The sequence below is a fragment of the Pelecanus crispus genome, chromosome Z (genome assembly GCF_030463565.1).
Source record: "Pelecanus crispus isolate bPelCri1 chromosome Z, bPelCri1.pri, whole genome shotgun sequence".
Taxonomy (NCBI): Eukaryota; Metazoa; Chordata; class Aves; order Pelecaniformes; family Pelecanidae; genus Pelecanus; species Pelecanus crispus.
In genome coordinates, this window is record NC_134676.1 from 1115928 (window position 1) to 1134791 (window position 18864).

Here is an 18864-nt window from a genome sequence, read left to right on the forward strand (position 1 = left end):
CTTTTAGAAGTTCCTCCCTCTGCAGTCTTCAGGTTTTTTAATCCCATTGTGTACTTTAACCAGCACATTCATTGAACACATCTCCTACAATAGCAGCTTTGAAAATGTTATGCCAGCGCTTCTGATAAAGCTAGTAATCACAAGAAATACTCATAGTACGTATGTATCTTGTCAAAAATTACAGTGTATAGCTTGCCACATGATCTCAGTGTATACTGCACATCACACCAGTAATGCAGGTGACAGCCCTAGCATTCACAGTGTTTGCACCCCTTCCTTCAGTCTTGTGCCAATTTCCAGGCTCTTGCTGTCACAGTGCTCTCTGGAACTCTTTCTGAATTCTCAAGGAGAAAACAAGTTATCAACCTAGTGGAATACGCTTTTATTAAAAAAACCACAAAACGAAAACAATCTTCCTGTAGGAAGGTTCCTCGTCCTTCAGGTTTCAGCACATGCACACACCGAAGATGACAGAACAATCTATTTACTAGGCGAGCCTGGCCCCTGCCAAGCGCACTCACACAGCGATTTGGCTAGATTTTAGGTTCTGTTCATGAGAAAGCACTTACAGTTTAGCCAGAGCCAAAACTCCCATTTGATAGAACAGCAACAGAGACAATACTGCAGAGACATTAAACTAGCCTCTTCTTCGGGGACTAGAAACAACTATGTATACTTTGCTTTTTGGAAAGGTCAGAGCTTACTGGGTGTTGGCCAAGATCACAAGAAGCAACATTCTGGTTCCTCCCCAGGTTCTTGAAAAAGTTGAAAACAGTATTTGTCTTATAGGGAGGCAAAGCCATAATAAAAGGAACAAAAATAATTACCTTGTGTTCTATTGGATCGAATGATAGTCATGGAGCTGATCCAGTCAGGAGATATCTTTGATAATAAAGAATAAAGAACTTCAAGGCTGGTGGCATCCACAACAAGAATTTCTGGATAATGTCCATGGCACAACAGTCTCCCTTCACGCTGAGTCCCAACTGTAAACTGATAGAACTAAATGGATGTTAACAAAATACAAAATTATACTCTGTGTGAGATATTGACTACCTCATTTTTAATCAAAATCCTATTTTCAGAAATATGTTCTAATGCCTATATGTTTAGAAACTACTACTCTGCACTGATGAGGGGAGATTTTTGCAGAGGCTGCTTTCTCCTGTTATCCGCCCCAGGCAATCCTCACCCCGTACACCCAGCTCCTGCAGCTGACGGAAGCCTGCCTCAGCCTTCCCGGCTACGATCATCCTCACGCTCCCACCCCCCCGGCAGTACTCCTCCAAAAATTGTCTCCTTTTCCTCCTTTCTTTCCAGCCTCTCTCATTAATTAGGATACATTTTTTCAAATGCTGAAGCACAACACATATTTCCAGCTCTAGGGCATTTGATGATACAGCATATTTATGAGATGCTGAAGTATGCAGATAATGTCATTATTAAGCTTAAAAAGAAACAAACCAGTCTTGCTTTGATAACTGATCTATAGTTATCCATGCATTGCAGTATAGAACAGGACTTCTGAAATATAACGAAGTACTAACCTGTATGCCAGTATGTGTACAGGCTAGTTTAGTAAACTCTATGCACCTCCCATCATTCACATCCCACAGACACATCTCCCTAAAATATAAAAGGCAGATTAAAACTACATGGAAAATATTTCAATCTTCCAGGAGTTTAAAAATCATTTACACTGGGAGAAATTTAACCATTTGAACCATTTGTTAGTGACTATATGAATTGTATTTAGATAAAGGAAACTCAAAATCAACTTGAATTTCCAGTCCTTTTATCTGCATCTACACAACGTCTTCTTCCCTACAAAGATAAGGGGAAACAAGTGAAATGCCGAGGTTCATCATAAACAATCAATGTTAAGTAAACACAAGTACCTAACTGAGAATTTCTCACTCCTCTCAAATGTTTCAAGTCGTTACATACTCCTACTGCATCCCCTACGTCGCCCAAAGATTAGCTTGCCTTCTCCACGTTTGTGAGGAAGAAAGCAGCATTACAGAAAACAGAACTGTGTCAGATGGCAACGAACACTGCGGGGTTTTCTGAGGGCCCAGGCTGTTAAGGGGTGGAAGCATCACTGGCACTCTTAAGCACTTTTAAAACCAAACTGAAAGCACTGAACAACAAATTATAAATTTTGTACCAGTAGATACTTTTCTGACTTGCCTTATGAGCAAAGATCACAGTTACCTGTATGAATTCATTCCAATTAGCAGCCATTCCCCGTTTACAGTATTTAAAAAAAACACTTTTAAAATTTTATATTAAAATATAATCAGAACAGAATCTGTCAGCTACTTTCTCACCTTTTTTCCCTTTACATCAGATTTAACAATGAAAACATATTTTGGTTCTAAATCCAAAGGAAAAGATTACTTAATACTGCAATCACTACAAGATGGAAATTCTAAGTTTTGACACATTCTACTCTCAGCTTCCAGGTTAAAAGGTTGTTCAGTCATATTGTTCCCCACCTTTTCCAGATAAAAAACTTCCTTATTTTATTTGGATACAAACCAGACCTATACCTGGCCAGCTACATTTATATAGGCAGAGGTTAAGAAATTTCTTCCTCAACCAGAGTTGATCATATTGCCCTCAGCCTGGAGGTCCACCTTTCGGTAAACAGCCTTTTAAAAAACAAAGCAAATAAACAAATGAACAAAAAACCCACCCAGACTCACAAACTGCTTTTTCCTTTTATAACCAGAAAAGTCTGTCATTCAAACAGTACATTCTGTAAATGAGTGAAAAAGCCGTCAAGAACAGACTGATGCTCTTGGAAGGAATACCTTTGCAAATACTTTCAGGTGAAATATTTTCCCTAGTGAAGGACAGCCGAGTTGGAACGTTAGCTTTTCAAAGCAAACTTTGAAAAGGTAAAGTGGAAAGGCATACAAATTACACATGCGTACCACATTAAATCTAAGAGCGTTCAAAGTCTCCACTCGTTTAAGAAGGAATACTATGACGTGTAATTACAACTTCTTTCCAAAATACAATTACTTTTACTCCAGAATAACAGTCTCCGCAAAACCAGCTAATCCACTTTAACCCTATACCGCACCTCAATACGTAGCGTTCCCCGTGCCGTTAAGACTCGGGAAAGAGATGCTAAAAGCCAGCAGTATGACGAGATGGCGTGCCGCAGGACAGAAGCGAAGGCGACCCGTCTTGTTCAGTGCAAGTCCACGGAGGAAGAAGATTCATTTATAACCAAAATGCTTCTACCTCTACTTAGAAACTCAGAAGCTACTGGTAGCAACAGTAGTTACTCCAAGTTACAGAGGAAACCCTCCAGGACCTCGGGCACTTCCCTACGCTCCTTTCAGGCCACGAATCCAAAATTCACACCACGCTCAGTATCTGCACTGGAAGTCCCATCATTTGGAATATCTATAGACATTAGATTAAGTAAAAAAATACTGTGTATGTAAATAACATGATCTCTCCGCTACCCTCAATTTCCACTACTTAACAGATCTGCATATTAATAAATCCTCAGGAAACTCACCCGCTTTCTGATGCGCTCACTATATACTGCTTTTCACTGGAAGCAGAGGCCTTTGATAAACAAGTAATGGAGGCTGTATGACCAAACAACAGAGCTCTGGGATTAATCTAGAATCAGGGAAATAAAACGTGAAGTAAAAATAACATAGGCACTATTACTTAACCAGAATATACACATTCCAGATTTCCATTTAATGTATTATATAAATATATATCTGTTAGCGTACATACACACACATTTAATTAGCATAGCAGCAGATACATAATCTTAAAAGTTTGCACTGAATGCTGCTATAGTACATGGGGAAAAAGAAAAGTTTCTGCCTAATACTGTAATGCAAATTTGTGAACAAAATGTGTCTTGTATCAAACTCATGCAAACAATATTTTTAAATCATGAGCTGAATTTAAAAGAAAACTGCCCTTTATTTGTCCTTTCTAGAAAGAACTAGTCACTTCCTCCTGTTCTTTCTTTTTAAATATACCAGACAAACATAATTTATGGGGATAACTCACAGACATTAGGTATTCAGTACAAACTTTTCCTGAAGCATGCTGGGTTTTTTGGGGGTCGAGGGTTTTTTGGGGTTTTTGTTTTTTTTACAAGAAAGGATTGTTTTGCTACTGCATTCCAAGAGTTTAAAAGTCTTTGTACCAAGGCAAACAAGATCATATTCAAAATAGACACTTGCAGATTTCAACTCTAGGGCAGCCACTGGCAAAAAACAATTAATCATCAACCTTTATCTCTGCTACCAGCCTTTCTTCTCTTTCAGTTTTTATGGATTAAAAAAAAAAAAAAAGGTTGAATAAAATAACTTGAAAAAGTTTGCTAAGTACAGTCCTCTGATCACTGGAATCTGTTTTCACCAAACAATATTAAGCAGCTAAACTTGGAAGTAACTAGTTTAGAGCAGCTCCAGAGAAGAGGAAGTAATTACTTAAAAAAATCACTGCAAGAGCAGCAACAAAGTTCAAGAGCGAAACGTCTCTTTCTAATCTGAAATATTCACTAGGGGAAGCATGCAGCGGCCTCATGAGAGGGAGGAAAAAGGACAAGTGAACAGGGCGTAGAAAGGACCGGAGACCAGCATGGACACTAACGTCGAAGAATAAAGCCACGCTGGCAACAACGATACGCACCTTAAACACAAAGAAAATTCAGATTATACAGACTTCAGCCTTACCTCTAAATCCAAAGAAAGGTCCCAGAGACATATCTGTCCGTCGTGGCATCCCGTGACGATCATGGAGGCGTCCTCCATCAGCAGCAGGGCGGACACGCAGTGTGTGGGGGCTTTACGGCCCCACAGGACGATGGGCAGGACAAGGCTGTTGCCGGCCATTTTGCTTTCACACCTGTCAGTTTAATCAAGATGATAAATGTTACGTCTCACGTATGCCATTCCTTCACCTAGCACGCTCTTATCCTGACAAAAACTTAAAAAAATTAGTCTGAAGTGACTTTATAAACGCTTTATACAAAAGAAACGTAGTCACTATATATGCCATTCTTCCAATAAAATACAGAGTACAAGCACCTCTTCTCTCGTCAGGGAATGCGTTCATTTTCACGTATGGATTAAATAACATTCTTTGAACAGTCACTTGAAAAATACAGTGAACTGTGGTAGTATTATAACATCAGAATTTTGATTTCTTACACATTTTGCAAAAGGTACTTTTCAAAGTGGCATTTCCCTACACGCACAGATACCAAACAGCATCTCCCTATGCACACAGGCACTTTCACCAAAAATCTTTCTTTTTACAATACTGAAGGAACAAATGCTTTGAGTCCCAGGGCTGCAGCAGCTATTACACACCCGACAGCAGAGCTCATTCCCATTTGGAAACGCAATGGCCTTTAATCAAAAATAGGCTCCGGAGCTTTCTACAGATGACTACGCACTTTTCAGAAATGCCATTCTGTTAGAACACCGTCACGTCGACATAGCTTTTGCAGGTTTGTATTTACGCTGGAGTATCTAGTATCCTGCATTAGCTGAAATTACAGGTTGGAAACATTTTCAAGGTTAACGCCATTCCTTAACTCGTACTCTGACTCTGATAGCTCATTCCCCCTCACACACACACAGCTAAAGAGGCCAACCAAACAAATAAAAGCTAATCAAAAATAGAAATAGCCTAATTAAGAGATATTTGTTAGTTTTGAACCTTTCAGTTTCTTTGTTAGTTTTGAACCTTTCAGTTTCTTTGTTAGTTTTGAACCTTTCAGTTTGTGTTTCCTAAGCCTTGGCGGTAAATGCTTTCAGTGTTGCCTGCCTGATATTGGTGCAAAAGTCAAGGTGTACTTCTACAGCCTTGCACGGCAGGCAGAGCCACATGCAAGCACAAGCTGCTTAGACGGGGTGATAAGGGAAAAGGCATTAGAACATGCAGTATCAAGAGGGAAAAGGCATTAGAACATGCAGTATCAAGAGGGAAAAGGCATTAGAACATGCAGTATCAAGAGGGAAAAGGCATTAGAACATGCAGTATCAAGAGGGAAAAGGCATTAGAACATGCAGTATCAAAAGGTGTGGTTTGAGTGGAAAAAAAAATCTTCACTAGCATTATCAACACTATTTAGAACTAATGAAAGCTAGGAAAGGAATAAACACAGCGAGTGCAGACCACTTCTCATCCTCCCTCATTTCTCATTTCAAGTAAAACTTGCTGACTCAGCAGATTTGACAAGTTTTGTGAAGTTCATCTGTGGACCTAAAATGCCCCCCCCCCCCCCCTTTTTTTTTTTTTAAGAGAGTCAATTTGTATTTAAATACAAAGCAACAATCGATCAGCCGGCCACTCAAACAGAAGTATTTTGAGTAACTACAGTAGCGCTGGTTATGCTTATTTAATATCTGAAGATAGCTTTGATCACTACGATTTGCCATACAGATTGGATTCTGGCCACTCTCCAACAAGAAACAGATGCAACGCTATCTTCATGCCAACATTTAATACATTAAAATATATTGACACAAATAACATGGAGAAATTTTTATCTTTCACAAAGCCAGATTTTTTTTTGGTGACTGGGAAATAGGGAACAGCAAAGGTCTTTGAATCATAACGTCAGAGAGAAAGGAAACATCATAGAAACTCAAGTTGTAGTAATAAAAAACAGTTTGGAGGATTAGCACAGGTCTTAAACGCCAAAACAAACCACTGTTTTTGTTAGCAACATCCTGAGCTTGCCAACCACTTGAATGTTTTTACAACGTACAATCCCTGAAGCCGAGTTTGCTCACACTGAGCTTGTCAGTGTGAAAAATGGTACACATAGCCATCGAGCAGAGAAAATATATCAAGAATGACTGACATTTTCTTATCGGTCTCTTATTCTGGATTCAAACAGAGTTGCAGGAGTTACTCTACTCCACCGTGGTAAAAGTTTGAGTTATGGAAAGTTATTGCTTGGAGTATTCTGTGATACATGAATGGGCAAAACATTTGTGTTAAATAAACAAACGCTCCTTATGTACTATCTCATGGAGGTTTATGTTCTGAACTTACCACAGCAGAATTTCTGATTTAGAGAGGGAATATAAACATGTCAAACACAGGCAGAATTCGCCAAAAAAATATTTTAAAATGCATATTTTCCTGTCTTTCTATAGATACATACATATTCTTCTTGCTTGACCGATCCAGCAACGTTTGCATTTGTTCAGATACATAAACCTATTTCACAGCACTTCAGAAGAGGGGAAAAAAAATCCTGAATTATAGAATCATAGAATCATCGAATCGTTTAGGTTGGAAAAGCCCTTTAAGATCATCCAGTCCAACCATTAACCTACACTACCAAGCCCACACTAAACCAGTCAAGGGCAGACCAGACTGAACCATGGCCCCAGGTGCCACCTCTGCCCGTTTTTTGAACACTTCCAGGGATGGGGACTCCCCCACCTCTCTGGGCAGCCTGGTCCAATGCTTGACCACCCTTTCCGTCAAGAAATTTTTCCTAATTTCCAACCTAAACCTCCCCTGGCGCAGCTTGAGCCCATTTCCTCTCGTCCTAAATGAGAGAGGGAAATAAAGGTCGTCCTGAATCTAAGGTTCCCAACCCTGGTTCCCCAGTGCGATAGCCACAGCTGCCCTTTGTGTCCCCATGACACCCCGACCGGACAGCAGCGATGGTCAGAAGGAACTCACCAGCAAACGAGCAGAGCCACGCTGACCCCCTGCCCAGCTACCGCCGCACCACAAAACAAGCCCGCCTGCCCTCTGCTCAAAGGGAGCACAAGCACGAGCTCCAGATTTCCATGCAAGCTGTGGGAATTTAATTCAACAATCTCCAGTTCCACTGAAAACTATCGTACAAGTCTGAGAGTCTCCCCTTTGAGACAAACTCAGATTTGGTACAAAGAGAGGCAGCTACAGAGCTCTTGCCTGCGCCAGCCATGAACTTGACCTTTTGATCTCACATGACCCTGGCCATTCCCAGCGGCAAGTCCAACGCTTAAACAAGTGCTTTCCGCATCAAAAACACCCTCTATTTCAAAACACTGGGTTTGACTATACTACATGGAGTTCAACAGAAATTAATGTCATCTCATCCGTATAAAAGTTACCGTGCAATTTCTTCAAGAAAGTAGTTTTTTATTACTTTTGACAAATGCTGCCTGTACTTCTAGTGCAAACAACCTCTGCAGCCAGAGGAATCGAACATGACAGCGTATGTGGAAAAATGGGGGAAGGGAAGGCAGCAAGAGCAGAATAATGAATAGTTAAGTATTACAGACTGTAGAACAGTTTACAGGGCCAGCTGGACATACCAAGCCTCAAACTTCTGAAAGCGAGGGATACATTCTGGTTTTTCACAATATCCGCATCATAACAACAGTAATATCATTTACCATGAAGTGCCATCTCATGCCAACTCGTTTCTTGCATCCCATTGGACTATCGTTATTAAGAACTACTTATTTTATTAAAAGCTATTATGTAATGAACAAGTATAAATAAATACCAACAATCAAGCATTTCATCTACTGCAACATACTTCTAGCTACAGTGAAACTAGTAGTTGTAAAACATGCCTGTAAATGTAGTGTTAATTGTTATGCAATGCTGGATCAATTGTTCTGTCTGGCTGATCACAATACAGAACCATAAAATAATTAAAAAATTTTAAAGAGTACAGTGACCGTACTAAAGAGCTACGATTCTAAAAATACCCGATTTACAGTGAAATAATCATAAATATATAGAGAAAAACAGAAATAAAGTGTCCAGCTGCAATACAAAAAAAATGCAATCGTAAACAAAAAACCAACCACCACCACCACCACCAACAAAAAAAATCACCAAAACCAAACAAAAACACCCATTTAACTCTTTTACCACCCAATTTTTTATTATGAAATAAGACAAAAGACACACTGGGAAAGGTGGGGAGAGATGGAAATTGCTTTGCTTTATATATATGAAAACATTTGAATACCAATCAAGGTACAACATCCTTTAACAAAGTGTTCTTCCCTCGCTACCTACAAAAAGCTCCCTTCAGCAGCTCCACTACTGCAGACTAGAAATGCCAAACTGTACCCAAATTAATGCCAAACTGTGCCCAAATTAATGCCGAAAGACGCCACAACCGCAGCCGCTGCCGGTAACACGCGCAGAGCGCTCCTCTCGCCCCCTGACTAGAAGACACACTGGTTTAGAGCAGTGATCTCAAAACTACTGCTTTGACCACAGCTCCTCAAAGGTTTGTTTTTTTTTTCATGACAGGAAATTTTATTTTATTATCAGTGTAATCTATGAACTAAATTTTAATGGTTAATAAAGCAATCCATCAATAATTTCAGAGCCGAAAAGTCTAGGAGTAAAAATGCTGATAAGCAACATAAAAATCTCTTCTCGTTCCTTTCATTTCCTATTGCTCACAGTTCAGGGACCAAGTCACAGTATTTCCATGTCACTTGATTGTTTTAGCGATGCAAACGGCTGCACTTCTGAGTAAATACAGAAGCTCCCCTCCCAGGGCACAAAATTGTTCCTTGAAATTCTGCAGTCAGTTTAGTGCTCTTCCAAACTACTTATAAAAACTTTAAAATTGACAACACTATAAATACATACTTAAACTGGATTTTCAAAAGGAACGTATAGGATATTACAACATAGAAAAGTATTAGCACATATAAGTAACCTGAAGTATTTTATATTTTCCATGCAGAAAAACATGAGAGAAAGCACCGAAGACATTAACAGCAAAATACTTTCTAAAGGCATACAGATATTCACATTTCAAAACTTTTATCTAAGAGGAACAGAATTCTTAGAATACTTAACATCAACCTTTGGGAGAGAGAGCAAAAAGAAAAACTACCTCTTTCCTCCTAGTTTTTTATTATGGTACCGCAATGCCTTCATTAAAAGCTTCATTTTCAGAAAATACCACAAGCTCATTTTAACAGCTGAAGAATTCAGTCGACAAAGAACAACCCTCCTCTGTCACTGGCGAACACTGAATACATCCCCTGCAAAAACCAAAACCCACTTATCGTCTGTAAACAATCAATAATTTTTTTTACATCGATGATGACAAACTACAGTGGCAAATAAACACTGTACCACTGACAAATGGTCAAAAGCATGCAGTGAATCATTACAAACGTATTCCCACATTCTAGTTATTTATACCTCTCTAGAATAAACTATTTTTGCAGAAAAGGGAACTGGAACTTTGAACTGGAAAACGGAGACGCCAAACTGAGCAGAGTTCTTCCTGCTTAATAGCCCTCTGCCTTCATTGGGACTGTTAAGTTTTTCTCTATCGCCTCCACAAGTGCCAGCATCCCCACTTCCTTCCCCCAAGCACCCAATAAAAGAATGAGTTTGTGTTACTGCACGTACGTAGGGCTGTGTGTGTATAAAAGCATACTTGCCTTTATTTTGCTTCACTTTCAAATTACCTCTCTCAAAGAGACAACAAATACACAGATGCAGGGGTGTGGGAAAAGACTCGACAAAAGCGGAGGCTCTCTTCTTCGTTCTCTGCCCCACAACAAGGGATCTTTTCTCTCCCTCTACCTGCTTTTCCGCAAGGTGAGCGTTGCAATGTACATCACAGCATCCCTACCTTTTGCAGTGCCTTAGGAAGTTCTTTCCACTCACTTTTCTGGAGTCATAAAGGCCCTCTTCTTCAGTCCCTTTCCACAACCCTGACAGGTGCCACTCAGCACCCCAAACCCACACCGTCTCTCATGTTCCCTCTAAATAAGGCTGCCTCTCCTCATCGCCTACAGCAGATAACCGCTGCTTACACCCGTACCTTGCATCTCTTTGAGGATATACCATGATAGTCCAGAGTAGCGGGGCATGTTTCGCCAGACGTGATGACTAGAAAAATATAAAATAAAGACGTGTTTCTTTCCGTCATCCAAACTGAAGTGTCTTACACCTCCATTTTTCTGCTGCTGTATCTTTCCCTAACCGCACACACAAAGGCTGAACCACCCCGACAGCCCTCCACCGGATCGCTCCAACACGTCAACGCCTTCCTTGTACCGGGAAGCCCCAGACCGCACACAGTACTGCACTGCGGCCTCGTAAACCTTCCTCTCTATTTAGCGCTTCCTCTTCTTGATCTGCTGGCTACAGTCTTGGTCGTACAGTCCAGCACGCAGCTTTCCCGGCCGCTCGGAGACACAGCTTCTTGTCTCCCAGGACGCCCAGCTCCCTTTCCACCAAGCTGCCGTCCACCCCGTGGTCCCCCAGCCTGCAAGCCATTTCAGACGCAGAACCTTCCACGGTCATCAGGAACTGAACTTACCCCATCACCACCGCTTTCCAACGACAGAGAGCAGTCTCCCAACCACATTAGCCACTGTCTGCTCCTATGCATTTTTATTTTCCCCATAAAATACAAGGCAAAAATGCCGCTGAGTACCTCAGCCTTTTTCACGCTTTTGTTACCAGGTCCACTATCATCAAAATATAATCCAGTTAGAGTTATATACACATACATCTTGTTATGTTCTTTGTATTTAAAGAGAGAGTGATTCTTTAGATCAGCAGATGATCCAAAAAATTAAAAACAATATGCTGATATGGTAGAATAGTCAAGTGAGTCTTTCAACTGCACTGCTTAGAGGCTGGTATTTAAGCAAATATCATAATCTGCGATAAATTCCTATTTGAGTAAAGCTATTAAACTGATTTCTTAAGTACAACATATAAATACCAAATCAAAGACTCACAAACATCTTTATCAAGCTATAAGTCCTCTAAACACTAACTAGCACTTTCAGGACTAGTAAGCTATGGTAAAGTATTCACAGCTAACTTATTGAACCAAGTTACAAACAGAAAACCTAACAGTAATTTCAAATCAAAGTCTGGTGATGAAGGCAGAAGGCAGATGCATAGAAAATTTGAAAGTTAACAGTAGCTTATTGTTCAATATAATCAGGAGAACGACCAGGTAGCATAGCCAGGGGTATAAAGACAAAGGTCAGATGCACGGTCAGAGTGCTTTAGAACAACTGTTTCTAGAACAGATTAAAGGCGGAGCCACGTAATTTTTCTGGTCCTCTGCCTCATCTGTCATATAAAATAAACCTAACAAGCAGCAAATCAGAATAACACCTAAACAAAAACATTCCGCATACAAACCACAGCAGGACTCAAAGCCTTTATCATATGGGTTATTACCTTCTGCCACAGCTCACACTTGGAAACTAATTCTAGTATTTTACAAAATGATTAGCATTCCTGTCCATCCGGTTTTTGCATGTACCTTTATCTTTCTGAGTGACAGCAACAGACAGGAGAAAAACAATCCACAAGCCTTCCTCCACCGGTATGCAACCTGTTCCTGAAACAGGAACGTTTTGTTTGCAATTTCCTCAAGTTTTCCCACAACTTTCAGTCGCGATGGGAAGCCTCAAGACCTCATTAAACCTTGTAAACCACAAGTTATTTACCCTGAAACAGCACTCATAATAAGGATTTTTACAGACAGAAAAAGCACACAAACAAAATCAACGTATGGTAGGAAGACCAGCAGCTAGTGAGAGCGACTCTTCCCCTCTGCATTGCCTCAGGACAATACAACCGGTTTCCTCTCACGCCTGTCAGTAGCGAGTGGATATAATCCTCGAGCTGGTAGCATTTCCGTGCCCTGTGTGCAGAGAAACAGTTGTGGCCACTACAGCATGGGATGCATATGTAGATTTCCTTGCCCTCAAATATTCCAGCGGGTAGACATACAAGGAAAGGTTTAGGAAGAAGCAGGGATAATGATGTTGCAGACTGCCCAAGTAGAAAACAAAGCTAAAGGAGAGGAAGGAAGAACACAGCATGGGACTGGAGACATCTCCAGGCGAGATAACAGAGGGTACGATTAACATAGTCCGTCGTACAGCTAGACACGCTGCCCAACTCATTTGATCTGCTGACGGCTTTCAAAGCACGGACGAGGCAGACAGCAGCACACAAATTCTTCACCCTCTTACAGCACTTAGCCCCAACAGTTTGCACACATAGCTTTAAAACGTCGGTAATATTGCTAGAACTACAAAACCAGGAGAGCAACTTCAGTTCTGTTCCCAAGACACCTGGTTTAGGTTTAGCCTCTGTGCATGACCACAAAGCAACCATCGCGTTGCTGATCTGCCGCGCGCGACCCCACGGGAATTCACAGTTACCTGGGCACTTCCTGAAGCGCCGCACGCCTGAGTGCTGCGGATTGCTCCGGTCTGGAGCAAACCACAGTGGTATCCCCCAAGCACAGAGAGTATCAGCTGCACATAAACCCAGCCAGGGTCGTGGAATACTTCAGCACTTTCATGCCCCATTACAGCACTCTGGCGTGACGCTGCCCAGACTGAGCTCAGCGAGCCCTGTGCTGTGCTCGAGCCCGTTTCCTCGGGGAGACGGATCCAGGTACACCAGGCGCGTGGGAAGGATGCGAGGCAGGCCAGGGGAAAGGAATGCTTCTTTGGGGAAAGAAGTAAAAAGATAAATAAATCTACCTTTTACTTAACAGAGCACAGCAAAAGCCAAGAAGAGCTCTTTCCAAACACATTCATTTCCATTAAAGCACATGCATACGAAGAATTAATCTTAGGATATGTGTGGACACTAAAAGAATCTGCAAAAAAAATACATCCATGAATTGACTGTTTCTTTATCATATATGCTCTCGGTATGTAACAGCTCCAGAACAAACCATTAAAGGCTGCCAAATGAACATCTGCTTTTAAATAAATGTAACTATGCTCATGTTCAAACAAAGCAGCTCAGAAAGGTTAAGAATAAATCATTCCTTTCCCTATCAATGTTTACCACATGTTAATGCCATTTTTCTGTATTTTCAGCAGAATTTAAATTATGTTATTATTCAGATTTGCCACCAGTAAGTACAGAGATGGCTGCCATCCATGACATCAGGACAAACCTTCTAAGTGGATTGCACATTTTCAAATGAACAGCAATTTTTATGCCTAATATTTTTCATGCATACAGAATCTCTCATTCAAAAAGACATTAGTTAAGCCTTGTAACACCCCTCCTAAAACCATTTACATAAAGACAATCATACATACATGGTAAAGGCTCATTTCTGTTACATCATGGCTTCCATTTGAATAATCCAATGCATTTTATAAAAATCTGATGATTTTAAATTTAATTACAAATGACCTTTTCCATTTAATACTTGGGGATGGAGAAGAGGGATTAATGAGCTACGAGAAGAAAATTAAGTACTTTACCCAGAGTTGCAGAAATCTTTCACTATCAGAACCCACATATTCAGACAATCACACCTTTCTTTAAGTAGATGGTGAATAAACAAACAATTATGTTATTAAATACAGATGGTCAGGAAAGTTTGCTATGTCAATTAAATTCTGCTTGTTTCTGAAGATCCATCAGTAATTTTCAGAATCTTTTGGAATTAGTGTTGACTCACTACAAAGGGATCAAATGCAAAATTTTTTTGTTTTCTTAAGCTATCATTAATCTAACAAAATGAGTTTGAATCACAGAACAGCCAAGGCTGGCAAGCACCTCGGGAGATGTTACCCTCCAACCCGCTGCAAAAGCCAGGTCAGCTACAGCAGGCTGCCCGGGCCCGTGTCCGGTCGGGCTCTGGGTACCTCCAAGGATGGAGACCCCACAACCTCGCCCTGTGCAACCCACCCCAGTGCTCAACCACCTACCCTGCAGCTGGACTTCATGCTGCCAGCGGTGACCCTTTGAGCCCGACCATTCCATGGGTTTTCAATCCGCTTCACTGCCTCCTTATCCAGACCCATATGTCATCAGCTTGTCTGCAAGGATCTTAGGGGAAACGGTGTCGAAGCCTTACGACAGCCAAGATAAACAACTCGCTGCTCTCCCTCATGCACCAAGCCAGTCATCTCATCGTGGGAGGCTCTCAGGTTGGTTACGCACAGCTTGCCCTTTGTGAATCCATGCCAACCGACAAGCATGAGAAAGCCTTTCAAAAGGTAATACTTTTTCAGGAAATAAATCCCAGAATTTTTTTTTGTTGTTGTTAGCTAAAAGAAATTTTGGATCATATCTGCAGGATACCAAATACTATAAAACAATCTATCAGGTCAGGTCTTACACTTTGACACAGGTAGCAAGTCATTATCATTTCAGCTTGCATCTGATAAGCACCAAATACGAAACTTGGAGAACGATAACTATACCTTTATACTTTATCCAATTAACAGCACACCTTTCCGATTTGCAACTACAAAAAGATTGCAACGCTATGCTAAAAACTACTTATAAAAAGAAGCATTTAAAAAATGTTATTTTTCACTGAGACTATTATGAGTAAACAGGTGAAGAATGTAATCAATTTTGTTAGCTGTACAATCAAGAAACAATTTGTTCATGATGACAGCAAAGTCAGGAAACCGGTAGGTAAACCTGGAGTTTTAATGCCATCCCCACGCACGTACAAATACACCAAATGGGACAGCAGCTGGGGAGTTAAACTGGCAACTACGTTCATTTTGCTACTCAACTTTACTTGTTTCAAAACACACAAAAAAGCCCCCAAGAGCTACCAAGGAGAATTGATGTATCCCTGCATAACCAAGAGGTGTAAGGACTTTTCAAAGGCCCTAATTTTGTAAACACAGCACACTTAATTTTAATACTATGAATATTCACACTGACCTTACTAACCCTACTCATTAATACAGAACTAAGCGTATCTGCAGGAGAGAACTAACCTACTATTTTGAACTTGGTCAAAACCATTAGGCTACGCTGAAGTTTATGTGAAGGGAAAAGGTGATTTCAATCCAGGTAATAATGACTAACAAACCAGACCATCATTCTCATTATCCTGATTAAAGATTAAAAAATTAATGGCACCTGGCCTTCTTTTATCCCCATGTACTTTGTTCATTCAAAATTCATCACCTCAAATCGTCTTTGCTTTTTCCCTTAAACCAGGAGCTTCTCCGTAACATTGTGCAGCCAGTACCTCTACATCCCCCTAGGTCAATTTATCTGTAACAGCTACCTCCAAACGGCAATGCTACCTCATGTCACGTATCTGGATTTCAAGCACCCTGAGACAACACTTGTCACAGGGCTCTACGTCTTCAATTGGCCATGATGTATTACAGTAATCTAAATAAAAAGATGGTGTTACTGTCAAACCTTCTCAATACGCTCAAGATCAGAAATAAATTCCACAAAACCAAACTTGTGTTCCAAAACAGAAATTGAAAAGCAACGGGTTAAGACACAAGCTCTTCCTTAGTCCTTAGGTGGCAACGACAACAGCGATGATCCAATGAACGGTTACGGCTTGCCCCTTGCCCCAGCTGAGTGAACGACTACAAAAGTCCAATTTAAAAGGATTTAACAATATGAAGGTAAGATTGGTTATCCCCCCAAAACACCACCCCCTGGATACGCAGAAGGTTATGAAACAAGAAAAAAAAGCAAATAATGATTTGGGACTCTAAATCCTTCATTATAGCTAACAGCGTTGAAAGCCGTTCGCAGGCTTTCCTGGCACTCGGCTTGATGACACACTAGATCTGCGTGTATTTTTCCTGGTTAGAGCTGTCACGATCACATGAAGGACAGCTATCCGAAGCTGTTGCAAAGCACACTCTCAATCACATCCCTCTGCCAGCAATATCATGGCTGGCGCGGAAAAAGGAAATCGACCAGAGAGGCCGCGATGTAACGCGAATTCGGCAAGAAAAGCAGGGCAAGTTCCTCTAAGGGGTGATTTCCCGGGTATTTCTCTACGAAGAGTGCCTCCCTGGCTAACCTGCCATTAGCGAAGAGCCCCCATCCCATTCATCCCATTCCGAGGCGGTGCAGCAGGGCGCGGGCCCACGGGCGGCTGCTGCAGCCCGGCTCCAAACTTGCTGAAGGAACGAGCCCGGGGGAGCCCGGGCGCTGCAGCGCCCGGAGGGAGCCGGTGCCTGCCGCGGCCCCGAGCCTGCCGCGGCCCCGAGCCTGCCGCGGCCCGGCGGGGGGAGGCGGGGAGGGCCGGGGCTCGCCCTGCGCCGCTCCCCGCGGAACACGGGCGGCGGGACCGGCCCCCCCCCAGCGCAGCGAGCCCCCTCCTATCCGCCGCCCCCGGCGAGGGCCGGCCGGGCCGAGCCCTGCGGCCAGGCCCCCCCCGCCCCGCTCGCACCGCCTCAGCGGGCGGGGGCCGGCAGCCCGCAGGCCGCCCCGCCCCCGCCCCCCGCTGCCGCCCGCCTGGTCCCCCCCGCCGGGGCGGAGGCCGCCACAGCCCCGGGCAGGTGCCGGGGCAGCGGGGCCGGCGGCGAGCCCTCGCCGGGCACCGGCACCGCCCGCCGGCGGGGGAGGGCTGCCCTCTGCCCGAGGATAGCCGGCGGGCACTCACCTGGCCCCGCCGGGGCGGTGGGGAGGGTCCCGGGGCGCCGCGCCCCCGCCGCGATCCCTGCCCGCGCCCGGTGCGGCGGCCAGCTGACGCCGCCGGCTGCCGCGCCTCCTGCCGCCACTGTCGCAAAGCCCCCGGCCGCCGTGACTGACGGCAGGCAGAGGCAGCCGGCGTCGCCATGGAAACCGGGCGGCGGAGCGGCGCCGCGGCGGCTGCGTGGCGGCGGCGGGGGGGGCCGGGGAGGGGCGCACCGGGGCCGGGCCTTTCGGCGGGGCCGGGCCCTTTGGCGGGGCCGGGGCCGGGGCCGGGGGAGAGGCGCCGGGGCACGGCGAGCAGGGCCGGCGCGGCGGAGCGGGCGGGCTCTCCCCGGCCCCGGGCCGCTTCGGGCCCAGCTGAGGGGAGGGCGGCCCCGGCCCCTCGGGAGGGCTCAAGGCCAGAGGTCTCCGGGAGCTGCGAGGAACGACCTACACGCAGCAGCTGCTGCGGGGCTTCGGGAGTGGTAGCAGCAGTCAGGCAGCGTCCTGGAAATCCTCAAAACCTGCTGGTTTTGAGCGTGAAAAATGCTGTGTTCTGACGCCTGCTCGAGGTGGAATTTCTGCAAAAGCACCTGCGGGGCGTAGAAAGCCTGCTGATAACTTGTCAGCGATGATGCTGCAAAACGGGGTAGAGAAAGTTCTGGGTTTAACTCGTATTTTTGTTTATCCTGGAACGTGATTAATACAAACATTTCGCTAATCTATTTTTGTTTTTTTCCCCTTGCTGCTTCTGAGCATTTATGCCTCCTAATTCTTTCAGTCATCACATTCGCTTTGCTTCATAAAAAACGACAGTATCAGGAAACTGAAAAGAACTATGTCATTTCTGTCGTGAAAGAGATGCGTCATGCCCGTAATGTCACAGAAACTAGTCAATAACAAAACTAGGTCAATCTGTAAGTTCACACATTTTGAAGGAATTCCTACCCTACACATTTTCCAACTTTTAGGTGACATAAAGCAGAGACTTGGCGACTGCACCCTACATAAGCTGGGTTTGTTCTCTGGGCCTTGCTAGGGACCATGCTAGGAAGGTGTGGTAGGTTATTGACTATTTATTTTCTTTGCAACCCAAATGACATTTTTAGTGTTGGATTTTGTATGTGTTAATAGTTGGTTTTAGTTACATACAAATCATCAAAGATGCTGGTGCTAATGACAGTTCAGTGGTGGTTTTCTTTCTCCTATCAGCTCTTTACAGTGTACAATGCATCACAGCTGTTTAGGCCAGAACGGGAAAATTACTTCTGCAGTTGAAACTAGAGAGAACATTTTCTCTTGGCCAGAAGTAATTAAAATAGTGAAATGAGTTCACAACTTGCTTTACTATATGTTGGCACATAACACGTTATCTACGTGGGGACTCAGTATCAGATACATTCCATACCACCAGTTCCCTAAAGACAAAGCAACCCCGAATTTTTATTGCTGTTG

General features: G+C 43.2%; 1 protein-coding gene across 1 annotated transcript in view; it reads right to left on the reverse strand.

Moving 5' to 3' along the window:
- The window catches only part of WDR7 (WD repeat domain 7), a 143961-nt gene extending 126542 nt beyond the window's left edge, over window positions 1-17419 (reverse strand). Inside the window, exons 1-5 of the mRNA XM_075727208.1 lie at window positions 17399-17419; window positions 4725-4896; window positions 3539-3645; window positions 1548-1626; window positions 828-1002 (exon numbers count right to left, since the gene is read on the reverse strand). Of these exons, the coding sequence (XP_075583323.1) occupies window positions 828-1002; window positions 1548-1626; window positions 3539-3645; window positions 4725-4883 (520 nt within the window). The 5' untranslated portion in view covers window positions 4884-4896; window positions 17399-17419. The remainder of the gene's footprint in view (window positions 1-827; window positions 1003-1547; window positions 1627-3538; window positions 3646-4724; window positions 4897-17398) is intronic.
- Between the last annotated feature and the right edge of the window lie 1445 nt (window positions 17420-18864).